The 14,178-nt window shown below is 40.7% G+C and overlaps 1 protein-coding gene across 1 annotated transcript in view; it reads left to right on the forward strand.

Annotated features, from left to right (window-relative positions):
- The window catches only part of HS6ST2 (heparan sulfate 6-O-sulfotransferase 2), a 397,496-nt gene that overhangs the window by 279,863 nt on the left and 103,455 nt on the right, over positions 1 to 14,178 (forward strand). Inside the window, exon 3 of the mRNA XM_007950728.2 lies at positions 5,906 to 5,938. Within this exon, the coding sequence (XP_007948919.1) occupies positions 5,906 to 5,938 (33 nt within the window). The remainder of the gene's footprint in view (positions 1 to 5,905; positions 5,939 to 14,178) is intronic.

Raw genomic sequence — 14,178 nt, forward strand, 5'->3', positions numbered from 1 at the left:
GTTCAAACCCACCAGCCGCTCCGTGGAAGGAAGATGGGACAATCTACTTCCCTAAAGATTTACAGCCTCGGAACCCAATGGGCGTCGTGATGAGTTGGAACTGACTCCATGGTAGTGAGATTTTTGTTTTGTTTTGTTGAGTTTTTGGCATAGAATGAGGGAAAAAGCAGAAAAGGAAACCACAGATGTTGGGGACACCTTTCTTCCATATAAAAAAATGCAGATAACTTTCCAGCTTTGAGAAACTGACTCCGTTCCCAGGGTGAGCAAGATGGAATCTGAGAGTCCTGTCCCAAGCCTGTCCCAAGACTCACTGACTTTCTGCACAGTCTTCTTACTAGTCTTCTGTAGGTGAAGATAACCATGCATAAAATTTATGGAGTGCTAACTCTGGATGTAGCACTGTGCTGCAATCTTTATATGCGTGATCTCATATAGCCTCACAACCAGCTTGGGAAGTACATGTTGACCTGCCCACACCCACTGTTTGTAGTTGGCTTTGGTCCTGATTGGTCAGAGCCTGTGCCACACTAATTGTTCAGTATGTTGACTGCCATCCCTGCGGTAGGTGCTTCACTTGTCCCTGTTTTGTAGAGGAGGAAATCAAGGCCAAGAAGTTCAGGAAGTTTCGCAGCGTCATTCAGTTTGTAAATGAAAGAGCACGGACTAGCACCTAGGTCTGTGAGACTCCTATCCTAGGCTCTTTTCATGGTTCCATAGCATCTCTTAGGAGCTCTGGTAGCATAGTGCCTAAGGCACTTGACTGCTAACCAGAAGGCTGGCGGTTCAAACCCACCAGCCACTCCTTGGAAGAAAGATGGGGCATCTACTTCCATAGTGATACTGCCTCGGAAACCCAAGGAGGGGTCACTATGAGTCGGAGCCGACTCGATGGCACATAAAAACAACAACAACAACAACATAGCATCTCTTATTCCTGTGCACAGGCAACAAGCAGAGGACAAGCATTTTAACACTTTGCCAGCAAAGACAACATGTAGCTTTTGTCTGGGTCCTCCATTCTCTTCCACCGGTTTGAACTGGAGTCCTTGGTCTGTGACTTTGCAGGCATGGATTGTTGTTAATGTTGCTGGGTGCTGTTGAGTCAATTCCAACTCATAGTAATTTCATGTGACAGAGTAGTACTGCCCCATAGGGTGTTTTTGGCTGACGTCTGTATGGGAGCAGATCACCAGGTCTTTCTCTCACAGAGCTGCTGGTGGGTTTGAACCACTAACCTTTTGGTTGGTAGCCGAGCACTTAACCATTGCCCCACCAGATCCCCATCCCTTTTAGGGAGACCACATTGAGCATGCAGAATGGTAAGTTTATTTCACCAGGATGTACTGTATTTAACTTTGGAGACCCAATGAAGAATGTGGGCTGAGATGTAAAAGGAAATGATGGGTTATTGAGGAGCAATGTACCAGGCCAGACCAAGATGAGGGTGGAAGGGCATCCTAAGTGGGGAGGAGGTGAAGAAATCAAAGGCACAGCAACTCTTGGTGTGGGAGTTGGAAAGAGAGTGAGAAAACCAGTCCAGTGTCAGAAATCAGAGCGGTTGAGTGGGTCATTTCCTTGGCAGTTCTGCAACAGTGGTAGGTAATTGGTTCCCACAGAGTGTATTATCTGCCACAGATTTGCAGTCAGATAGAAACACTGTTGGTGCCTTTTATAAAGTGGCTTTTACAGGAGCTGAGCATCTCTAGCCTTTATCTGGAAATGTGTGCCTGTAGAGGTCTCAGCTGATGGACAGCCATCACCACCATCCTAGGCTCCCGGCAGATGAAGAAGCTGCATGAGCAGAAATAGAAACCAGGGGTCAATTGTTCATCAGTTAGGTTCCCCTTGTCATTCTCAATTAAGTTTCCTAGTATAATTTTTCCACCATAAACAACAAGCCAGCCTATATTTCAAATAAACAAAGTTGTTTCCCTGGGCAGAATGATATTCAGCTACTTTTCAACATGGATATTAGTGTCTTGGCCAAGTTCTCATTTACTCATCAGCTCAGAATGCTGGGCTCTGGACTCTCTGAACTGCCAATGACACATTGTACTGAGAAAATGACTAGTGATCAGTGTACATTTAATGAACTTGGCACCAAAATGAAAGGCAAAGGTAATACAGAATTACAGAATGTTGGAAATGGAGGGATTTTTAGAAACTACCTTGTCAAACTCCTTCATTTTATGCAACTCCCTGAGAAATTGGGCAAGGAAATTTGCCCATCATCAAATGAGTCATTGGTACAACCAGGATCAGAAACCAAGAATCAGGATTTCTATGCAAGAGCTCTTGTGTTTTTTATACCATACTTTTTTTTTTTTAAGATCTTAATTTGGATCCTTAATATCAAAGTCAGTAATGTCACTGTTTCTGGAGCCTTCAGCAGCAGTTCTGAGAATATAAGTGTCAAGAGATGAGAAAGTAGCAGGAGTGTCATAGTTTGAGGTTCCTGGTTAGCATGAATCCCTATCTGGCATTTTTGAGTTCCCATAATGCAACACAATGCAACCATTGCCGTGGAGTTGGGTTCACCTCATAGCGACCCCTCCTTGGGTTTCTGAGGCAGTATCACGACAGAAGTAGATTGCCCAACCTTCCCAAAATTCCAGTTACTCCAATGGTGTATGTGTGTTCCCTTCATTTTCGTCTTCTCCTTTCTCTATTTTGACACCGAGGCAGTAACTGTCATTTGGGAGATTTTTAGTCATATCTCCTAGAATCTGGGCCCAGAGCAAGACTACTCTTACTGCTTCTGGATCATGTGCATAAGCATAGATCCTTGAGCCAGAGTGCCCAAGGCATCTCACTGCTAACCAGAAGGCTGGCAGTTCAAACCCACCAGCCACTCCTCAGAAGGAAGACAGAGTAATCTACTTCTATAGTGATACTGCCTCAGAAACCCAAGGAGGGGTTACTATGAGTCGGATCCAACTTAACAGCAGAACAGCAGTGAGTTTGGTTTTTTTTTTCTTTTTCTTTCTTTTTTTTTTTTTTTGGTTTTGAGCCTACCAAATGCTATTGCTCTCCAAAGATGTGGTTTGCTAAGGGGTGGTGAATCCAATCTAGGAATGTCACCTGGGCCAACTATTACAAAACACCACAGTAACCAATGAGAGAAACTGTTGGGATGAGGGCCTGCAGTATTATGAAACTACCACTTACAGACTTCTTGTTTTTATAGCTTTTTTTGATACTTAAATAAACCCACTGCCATCGATTCAATTCTGACTCATAGTGACCCCCCACTGGGTTTTCAAGGCTTTAAATCTTTACAGAAGCAGACTGCTTCATCTTCCTCCTAGGGAGCAGCTGGTAGGTTTGAACCACTGACCTCCTTGTTAGCAGCCAAATGCCTTACCCACCATGCTACCAGAGCTCCTGTTTTTGGGTACTAGCACATGGAATTCCATGGCCACTAAATGGTACCTTCGAAAAGAAATATGCCTCTTAACAGCCTTTTAGTGGAAAGCTTTACATGAGGACAAATCATTAATTTATAATGTCCCTTGGTGACATAGTGTCTAAGACATTTGACTTCTAACCAGAGGGCTGGCAGTTCAAACCCACCAGCCACTCCTCGGAAGGAAGACTGGGCAATCTACTTCCATAGAGATACCACCTCAGAAACTCAAGGAGGGGTCGCTATGAGTTGGAACTAAGTCAATGGCAATGAGTTTGGGTTTTTTTTTGTTTTTTTTTTTTTTGGTTCCAATCAGAAAGAGAATTCTCTCTAATGCAAATGTTGAACCTGATTCCATTATGTTCTCCATACATAAATAAAGACACAAATAGATGGGGAGGCTCTTTCCTAGAGTTAATAACATTTCAGTATATTTCTGTGGAACTCTTTTACAAGCAGATGGCCTAAACACAGTTCCACAATATAGTAACCTCCATGAGGGCAGGGATTTTTGTCTATTTTACTCACTACTGTATCCCTAGTATCTATAACAATGCCTGGTATATAATAGATAATACAGTTTTTTTTAATGCAAAACATCATGATTACAGGGTCTCTTAAAAAGAATACACTTAAGAATATTCCCAAAATGTGTATGTATACATAAATATAAAATATGTTCTTAAAATTAATCTCTTGTTTCTAATCAGTATGCCTTTCCTTTTTTTCTTTTTCCCATGGTCTTTGGTCCACTGTTGATGATCATTAACCCCTTTGGTTGATGCTCCTGTAACATCTGCACGGATCATCACTGAACACCCCACCTCTGGCAATCTGCACTCCCAGGTAAGACAATAAGCTCCCGAAAGTCTTCTTAGTGCAATCACTGGAAAGACTTTAATAGGCAGTTGCGAAGTTTACACAGAAATAAACAATGTCAAGAGATAGTAGTTTTCCCAATTAAAGTTAAATTTGGTCCAGCCTCCATCAAAATCAATTACACACACACACACACAACTCATTGCTGTGGAGTCGGATCTGACTCATAGCGACCCCTCCTTGGGGTTCTGAGGCAGTATCATGCACATACTTATGTTATTTGAGGATTTATATCAGTGAAATAACATGCAAATTACAGTTTGGGAAAGTGCTCCATATTTGACTTTCGAATTTTCTGGTAGTAAGAATCAGCATATGGCCTTGTATCTTTGTTCTTTGTTCCTTTTATTTTCCTTCAAAGTTGTGTTATTTTTTTTTTGTGCATAAGGATGAGCATGGTGAAAGGAGCCCTAGCCCCTCTTTACTGTACGGGAACTCTAAGTCACAGGGCAGGTCAGCACATTCTAGATTATTTCTTTCTTGTGGCTGAAATGGAAGAAGAACATATTGGGCCCCAGATGGTAAGTCTACTAGTGTGGGGGTGTATTGTCTAATGGATCTGATGTCAGGTTCACCAAGTACGTCACTGTTATTTCTCATAACACTTCCCTAGCAGTATTAACAACTCACAAAACCAGGCAGTGGGCACTTAACCACAGCAGGAACTGAGCATGACGGATTCTCGTGTTGTTTTTCAAACGATGATCTCTGCTGCTAGCCATGCGATTAAAAGAGTCTCTTAACTCACCTCTAAAGCTTCCGAACATATTTGATGCAAATAAACATTTCTCCCAAGAAAATGCACAGGCTATAAAACCCATATTGAACTAAAAATATTATTATATTATAATATCCCTTGTTCTGGCTTAACATAAAACAGAAAGCTGACTGAACCCTTTTGAATCCTTAAATTAACAACTGACCCTTGCAAACTTCACAGTCCCTTGTTAATATCAGAAGCCCATGTAGTATGTGACTCCATAGACATATATTATGAAACAGCTAAGCAATTTTTTTTTTTAAATGGAGAGATATTGCTTACTTGAGTCCAGGTGGAAGAGACAAGAAGTTGTAAGCGCTTTGAATTTTTATGTTTTTGAAGAGCTTCAGCAGAGTCTTAATTGTTCTTTTTTTCCTTTTCATTTCCTTTCGTTACCTGTGTTTCATATAGTCCTGATAATAAGAAAAATCCCTGAGGATGCCTTCTCGTTTCCTTTTAATCAGGCATTTTCATCTCATTGATGCCACAGAGTTTGGTTTCTTTTGGGGTTTGGTTTATTGGTTTTTGTTTTTTGCTGAGATTGTCATTGCTCTTTGTGAAGGGAACGGAGTTACCATGAATGAGCGGTAGGTAGAGCTCTCACTCCCAGTCCATAGCCATGCAGAGGTCTGGCTTTGGGTGTTGCTCTGCTCCTTTCTGCCCTCTGTCTCAGAACTCCCCCAGCTACTTCAGGGGAACTAATGGGGAGCAAAGTGGGAGAGCCATCCATGAGCTCTTTCCTTGTACTTTGGGAGGCTGGCAAAATAAGGTATCGAAGCAAAATGGAAAACTTGTATTACATTAACTCCTCTCTTGCAAGCTCTTGTTAGCAACTGGTTTTACTGTTCCTTCAACAGGTGGAGGATTTTTCAGATTCTAGATGCGGCACGGTAAGTGACAATGCGTTTTTAGTTTCAATGAGTTCAGATCATCTAGGGTAAAAAGACCATGCAGTTAGTTACCCATGAGCTTAATTTCGATGCAATGGATCTTTAGACTTTTAGCGTGAACAAATTATTTCCAAAAAGTGCTAGAAACCACCCAGGCCTATAGTCTCAGGTCTGAAAGTTGACCTCATTCAGAAATGGGATGAATATTCAGGGCCAGCACCCCAGACATCTGCTCCATAGGTTGTTCACTCCTTTTTCTCTTTTTGCCGAAATGGATCACATGGTAGCGTGTGCTGTTAACAAGACCCCACCATCAACCAAGCATTCTTCACGGTGTTTGAGGAATGCCTGCCTGTTGCTGGGCCCATGGTGCTTTAGGGAACAACTAGGGCAGCATTTCCCGGCAGGTAAATAAATTATTTGAAAATGTTAGGGCTTTAAAAGTATGTAAATATATATGCTTGTAAAGTAAACTAATCTCATGGGTCAGGGACCATTACAACATGACCCCTGCAGCAGGGCAAATGTAATCATGCACCAGAAAGTTCATAATTGTAGGGGAGAGAAAGCCCGAGAATGCTTCAAGATGCTGCCCTTGCAGGCAACGACTGTTGCCCCCAGGTGTACCATCTTATTGCCATTAGTACTGAAGGGGCTGGTGAGAATCATAAGTCATTCAGCCAGTGTGGACTCTACTTGAATGAAAATTGGCTTCGCACATTGTTTTCTAAGGTCATGATGTTCACCAATGCTGTATTTGGACTGAAGAAGGCTTCTTGGCTCCAGGAATATTTACTAGTGCTCTTCTTTCTCTTCCTACCCACCTACTTCCTATCCTCTGCTCCCAGGCCAGATAAGTTAGAGTAAAGGCTGTAGCCTCAGTATTCCCCCACCAGAGTAGATTCACATTAAAATAGAATAATGGGTCATCTTTTAGATACCCAGGTAGTTTTCAGTAGCTGGGCTGTCTAGTCTCATTGGGGCCCCAGAGGACTTATTTGACAACTGAGGATAGTAGGTTCAGTGTTTAATTTCATAGCCAGATTAGAATTCTTTGAGATTAATGGCATAGGTACCCATAAACACTGAATCACACAATATTAGTATCAAGAGGGCATTAAAAGATCATAGGTGGGGTGTGACATGATGTCAAGAATACTAGCATTATTGACATGCTTATTATCCCTATAAGGCAGGTTCTTGGGTTGTATAAACAGTTTGTGCTTCCTACTGCGACCAGCCAAAAGGTTGGTGCTTTGAATCCACCCAAAGGCCTGATGATCTTTTCTGTAAAGATTACAGCCTAGAAAACCTCATGGAACACAGTTCTACTCTGTAACACATTGGGTCAACATGAGTCCGAATCAACTTGACAGCAACGGGTTTGATTTGTTTGGTTTTTATTATCCCTATAGTTCCTTTTATAAGGAGCTCTGATGGTGCAGTGATTAAAGCACTTTGCTGCTAGCTAAAAAGTCGGCAGTTCGAATTCAGTAGCCACTCTGTGGGAGAAAGATGAGGCAGTCTGAATCTGTAAAGATTTCTAGCCTTGGCAACCCTGTGGGGCAGTTCTACTCTGTCTTACAGGGTTACTATGAGTTGGGATCTACTCAATGGCAATGAGTTTGCTTTTATAGTTCCTTTTATGGGGGAAATGTTAAGAATTTTGTTTTTGTTTTGCTTTCAAATTTGCTTCATGCTAGCATCATCTCTCTGTAACAGTTTTGCTATATAACAAGACAAATCCTAACACTTTCTTTGTTCTTACTATGGTGCTCATCAGTTTGACCTGAAGTTATTGTAGGAGCAGTTGAGACCTGATCTTAGTGAGAAGGGAAGAGAGAAATCCAGACGGTATGGGTGGGAAAGAAACAGCCTTGGTAAATGTTGATGGGGCCATTTTTGATTTCTGGTGGACTGAATGATGTATGAAAACTATTTGCAAGATCAGCAAATTTTCCAACCAGTAGTAAAATAATAAAGCAACACTTCTTTTGGTAATCCCCATTGTATATGCTGTTTCATGAATATACAAGATTATGATTATCTCTGCCTCATAATTATCTACTGCATAAGTGCTTGCTGTTATTTAGCTGTCTGAATGTACTTTTGTGATCTAGAAAAAGAAGGGAACAATCAGTGGAAGCCATCCCAAATGCCTAGTATTGTTGCTAAGCCCATGCACAATTAACAATGATGCTAATTGTTACAGACCAGAACCTCATTTGTTTTTCTATAGACAGCAAGAACATTAATTGCCAGAGTGTCTTGTCACTCTCTCTCTCTCTCTTTTTCCTATAGCTAGCTGTATCATAAGGTCTACAATTGGTTGTAAGCAAGTTATTTGGTTCATTTTGCAGTGTATCATTTTGTGATGTAGTTTCCAAACTTCTGTTTAAGCTAGCAATCAATGTCTTAAACAGCCAAAAACTCTTTTTATAGTATTATAACAGAAGGCCTCTATATATTTAAGGTATTAAAGGAGGCTGATGTGCCAACCAGTTCTGCTGCTGCATTTACGTTCTACTTCATATCCCATATCTTTAAAATCACTGGCGTTAGGCCTGCATATGACAATCCTAGAAAGTCGAGGCTGGAGGGGGCCTTTAAGAGCATCCTATCAAATACCCTCATTTTCCAGATGAATTTGATTGTCATGTAATATGAATATCAATATCAACCACCAAATCAATGACGCCACACTTTTTATTTTTAACTTCCAAACCATTGGGAGCCACTGTAGTGAATGCATTTGAATTATAACTGGTTATTTTGGAATCATACAGCTTCAACGAATCTTCCGAAGAGCTGAGTCAGAACTTTTTAAATATACCTTCATGAGGTTTACCAAAACACATCCATGCTGCTGACAGTATATGTTTTAAAGGAGATGTTCTAGGCAAAGTGCATTGCAAAAGGAGACCCTCGACCAACCATCATTGTGTTGTATACCTAGTACCAGCCTCATTCAATACTAGTATTTAATCTCACCTGTACTCACCTGTGCACATCCATGTGTGTGCATATAGAGTCCATAGGAATGTCATCAGGATGACTGCTTTCCCAGATGTTATCTGTGACTACCATGTTTTAAATTCTGATGGCATCTTCTTGGCCTCAGCCATCTCCTTTTCTTTTTTTTTTTTTTTTTAATTATTGTTGTCAAGAATATATACAGCAAAACATACATCGGTTCAAGTTTCTACATGTAAAATTCACTGACATGCTTACCCTCCTTGTTTGAGTTGTTCCTCCTCCATTAACATAAACTCACTACTACCTAAGGTTCCTGTCTAATCTTTGGAGTTGCTGTTGTTACTTCAGTCTCTTACAGATAGTTCTTAAAAGAGTCTAGTGCTCAAGGCAGACCTTTTTTACAAGTTCACCTCAACTAGTGTTCAGTTTAAAGAAGACTTCAGGGGATATTTTTGGTTTAAGGTTTAAAGATGACCTCCGGGCAATCGTTTTAAAGGTTCATCCAGTCTCCATGGCTCCAGGAAGTCTAGAGTCCATGAGAATTTGAAATTGGCTTCAGTCTTCTTGACCTCTGGAGATTCTAGCACTTCTGTATATCTTCTTGCTTTAAAGTGTCCCCTCTCTCATCCTCCACATAATTCCTAATTTATCTTGATTTCCTTCTTGTCTTCCCAACACTCCTTAGGTCTCCTTTGTTGAAATCTCATTCTCCACACACACACACACACACACACACACACTTTCTCTCTCTTTTGCCCCTTTAAGTGGAAGAATTCCCAAGGTCCTGTCATCGATCTGCTTCTCTTCTCTTGCTATATCCGCTTACTGGGTGACTTCATCTCCTCACATAGCTTCACCTTTCACCTCCCCACTAATGATTCCCAAACTGACCTCTCCAATCTGAACTCATTTCAGATCTCCAGGCTGACTCCAATTTCCACTTGCCTGCTGAGAATCTCCTCAGCAGGTTATCCTAGGAGGCTGCAAGTGTCATCTGGCTTTTGTCAGCCTGCCTCAGGAATGCACTTGGGAGAATTGAGCTTCAGAAGTTGAAAACAAGGTAGTAGTACTGGACACTAGTCTGAGCAGAAGTAAAAGTGGTTTGGGAAGTGGTTCAAATGGGCTTTCCAGGGAAAGCGTGACAGGTAAATCATGCATTTGTGTTATTATGAACTAACTGGACATTTAAATTGGCAATTGAAACTTTAAAAACTTTAAAAGGCATATGTTTTCTAGGGAGAAGGAAACAGCTTTCCTAATGAAAATTGAGTTCACTTTTTAGGTGCTAGAAGATTGGCGTGTTTGGGGAAATGCTAATTAAAATCATCTTTCTTGGGGCAATTATTATGGTTAAACTTGTTTCAGGGTCTTGTTATACAAACATACATGCCAAGGGGGAATGGATAATGTTTTCAACCTGAAGTTTGACCATGTGGGCAGATGCTGATGGGATTTTGAGAGCACGTGCACACATAGACACATACACACATGCCGACTCAGCCATGCCTGCAACTTTGTATGTGTATAATAATTCTAACAGGGTATAGATAGGTCTTTGTTGTTGTTGTTGTTATGTGCCGTCGAGTCGGCCCCAACTCATAGCGACCCCTCCTTGGGTTTCCGAGGCAGTATCACTACGGAAGTAGGATTGCCCAACCTTCCTTCCGAGGAGTGGCTGGTGGATTTGAACCGCCAGCCGTCTGGTTAGCAGGCAAGTGTCTTAGCCACTATGCTACCAGATAGGTCTTAGGACAAATTAATTCTGCACATATTTACTAAATGTCTACTAGATGCCAGGTTCTCTGTGGAGCAACGGGGCTGTGAACATGGAACATACAGGATCTCTGTCCTCAAGTTAGTACACACATTTTTCTTTAGTTGTATGCAGGTGCACTGAAAATAGAATTTGGTCTAGAAGTATCTCCAGTATGTGTGAAAAAATGTTCAATAATTATAGCTTTGCTGAAAGTCTTAATGACCAAAGAGTAACTTAAAGGAAATACCAAAACAAAACAAACCCATTGCCTTTGAGTCGACTCAGCCTCATAGCAACCCTATAGGACAGAGTAGAACTGCCCCATTGGGTTTCCAAGGCTGTAATCTTTATGGGAGAAGATCTCCAGTCTTTTCTCCCACAGAGTGGCTGGTAGGTTCGAAACACCAACCATTCAGTTAGCAGCTGAGCACTTTAACTACTACTCCACCAGAGAAATAAGGCAGTGGTAAAAGTGTGGAATTGATGTACATAAATTTGAATTAGGAATGGATTACTTCCTTTAAATTTAGTAAATATTGAATTACTTTGGGATTTTACACTTCAGCTCAGCTTGTCAGTGTTTCAGGCTGGAGTGAGAATGATTATATCTAACCCTAAAATTTAATTAGAACAAAGGGATAGATGAATCTTAATCTGTACTTGGTGTGTTCTATCATTAGGAGAATCTTTGTAAGCATGTTATTCCTGTAGAAACTACAGCCCTAGGGCTAATATCTTTAACACAGAGAGCAATGTCCCTTTTGCAGAAGGGTGATCCCATTTCCCACTCCCCAAAATTAAATGTAGTCACTCTTAGTTGAGTTACTACCCTATGGAGTATTCAAAACTCATTTCCACTTCAAATTAGAATGGCCTAATTCAGGATGAGTTCCTTGCCTTCATGGCTACACCCCATCATCTCCTTTAGAAATTTAGGGTGGCTCTTTGACTCTTAATTCCAGATGTTCTCAGTCCAGCTATCAATTCCAAAGCCCCCTTTGCAGTCAACTCTCAGGTCCCCAGGATCCCTCATTGTATTTGTAATCCTGGCAACCTACCTCGATGCCCTAGAGCACCTGCTGCGGGTATGCCACCTTGCCCAATGCCAGTACCCATATCAGGACCCTCTGACACATGATGCCATGATGATGCACATATTGGCTAATGTCCTATATTCTTCACCCTGAGTTAGAAACATTGATGTTACTTCTCTCTCTCTCTCTCTCTTTCTTTTTAAGAATATATGTAGGTTTATTTGCAATTGCAAAAACTAGTGATACATGTCCATCAATAGAGGATTGGTTAAATAAATGGTTACCATGGATGTACTGTGGACTGTTTGGAGCCATTAAAAGAAGGTAGATTGCGTTTTGATGTGCAAGTTAAAAAAGTGTACTGTGGAGTGGAGACAAGCAAATAATAAAAAAAATTAAATGTCCTTATTCTTTCCTATCCCTTTTGCCCACCATGTCCACCCCCAATCTCTAAAGAACAACCACTGTTAAATCTTTGGTATATAACAGTAGCTAAATCTCTCATGTTGGTATCTATGTTGGTATGTATCCTTCCAGAACTTTCTGTGTTTGTTTGTCTATGAATAGAGATAGGTTATTTTAAGGTTTCATCTTTCCTTTTTTTAGTCTTTATTGAGGAACAATTCATGTAAAATATAATTCACCAATTTTAAGTGGATACTATGATGATTTTTTTCCCCACTCACCCCTCATCCCTAACCCCTGGTAACCACCAATCTTCTTTTCTCTCGATGGTTTTACCTATTCCAAACAATTCACATAAGTGGAATCACAGAATATTTGTTCTTTTTGTGCCTGACTTCTTTCACTCAGCATAATTGCTCAAGGTTCATCCATGTGGTGGCATGTATTAAAATTTTGTTTCTCTTTATAACTGAATAATAGTTATGTTCATTATGTGTTGGTGTTACTTATTCTGACTAGAAGTAGCAATGATGAAAGCATCCTTGAATTTAGAATCCCTATCCTGTCCTATACTCATCACTGTGGTCGTGAATGTGTCAACCATAGTCTAACTTATTTTAGTCAGATTCATTCATTCATTCAGTATCTATTGAACATTTACTGTGTTCCAGGCACTGTTCTAGGTGCTGGGGACAATAAGATAGACACGAAGATCCCCGTTCTTGTAGTGTTGAAGGGAGAATGAAAATGAACAAGTAAATGAACAAGCTATTCTCAGAGAGTAGGAAGTGCTATGAAGGAAATAGAACAAATGGGACAGAGAGTGATTGGGGTGGGGTGGGGTGGGGTGTGATCAACATACTTGCCTTTCTGAGGAGGTAACATTTGCTTTTTACTTTTGTTGATATTGTACAGACTTCACTAACGCTTTGTCAGGGCCCTTTGGTTTTCTTTATTTCCCGCTTGCCTAGATTCAGTACCAACTGGAATTTTGCTGGTTTTTTCCACTCTTGATAAATATGACCACTGAACCTTCGTTAACCCTGAAGCATAACCCAGCTTACCCTCTTAGGAAACTTCTGTTCCATACTTTTCTTATTCTTCTCAGCATTAGAATTCAGCAGGTTCACCATGTCCCCTGTTAAAGAATATAAATGGGTCTGCTTGTCCCTTAGGGGCATTTCACTTGATTACTTAAAGCTTTTTTGTTACTCAAAGCAAATTACCTGATGAAAGAAAAGTACAAGCTTTAAAGGTTAGTAATTTTGGTGGCATTTGGCTTTGCCTACTTTTATAAAGGGAAGAGCCCTGAATTGTGAATCAAAAGACCACATTCCCATTTTTAACCACTACCTTGGACACATCTTTCCTCTCTCTGAGCCTCAGTTTCTTCATCTATAAAAGCAGTATTTATATTAGCTGTTCACTGAAGTTCTTTCTAGCTCTAAAGTGGTACATTTAGCTGTTTTCAGAGAAATGGGCCAAACTTTGTTACTAACATTTTGCAAAGTGCGTATGTGGGAACATTTTCTACTGTATCAGAACAGCTTAGATTAAGCATAAGTTTTCCAGCAAAAGCCAGCTTTATGGTTCTTGTAAATGTCACAAGAACTTAAAACATTGCTTCTTGTTTTAACCTCTGCCAGCTAGGGCCACAATTCAGCCCCACAGATGCAATTGTTAACTTCTTAAATGTGAATATCTGAAAGTTCACTGTCTTTTCAGCTTTGCCATGAGAAATCTTCAAAAAGAACCAAATATCACCAGCATTAAGGACAGCTTTCTAAGTTGCTTTCAAAAGGCCAGTAAGTTAGGTGCTAAGAAAAGCGTGTTAACTCTTAGAAGGCCACTCAGGATTTTTCCAGTATTCATTGTGTTATCTCCCTCAGCACCTAGCTGAAGCCCAGTTAGGAATTGAGGTGTGAGCTTTTCCTACATTTTCCTACAACTCCACACTGAGCTTTGTGTGAGAAGATGGCGGAGCAAGAAGGGTAGGTTTGCTGAAGGTGGAGCAGAAAGAAAGTTGCCAACTTTGAAGTATGCTTGTGTCTCCCTTCTTAGAATTTCTA

This window comes from Orycteropus afer, unplaced genomic scaffold (assembly GCF_000298275.1).
Source record: "Orycteropus afer afer isolate SDZICR_OR568_19922 unplaced genomic scaffold, OryAfe1.0 scaffold00287, whole genome shotgun sequence".
NCBI classification, from domain to species: domain Eukaryota; kingdom Metazoa; phylum Chordata; class Mammalia; order Tubulidentata; family Orycteropodidae; genus Orycteropus; species Orycteropus afer.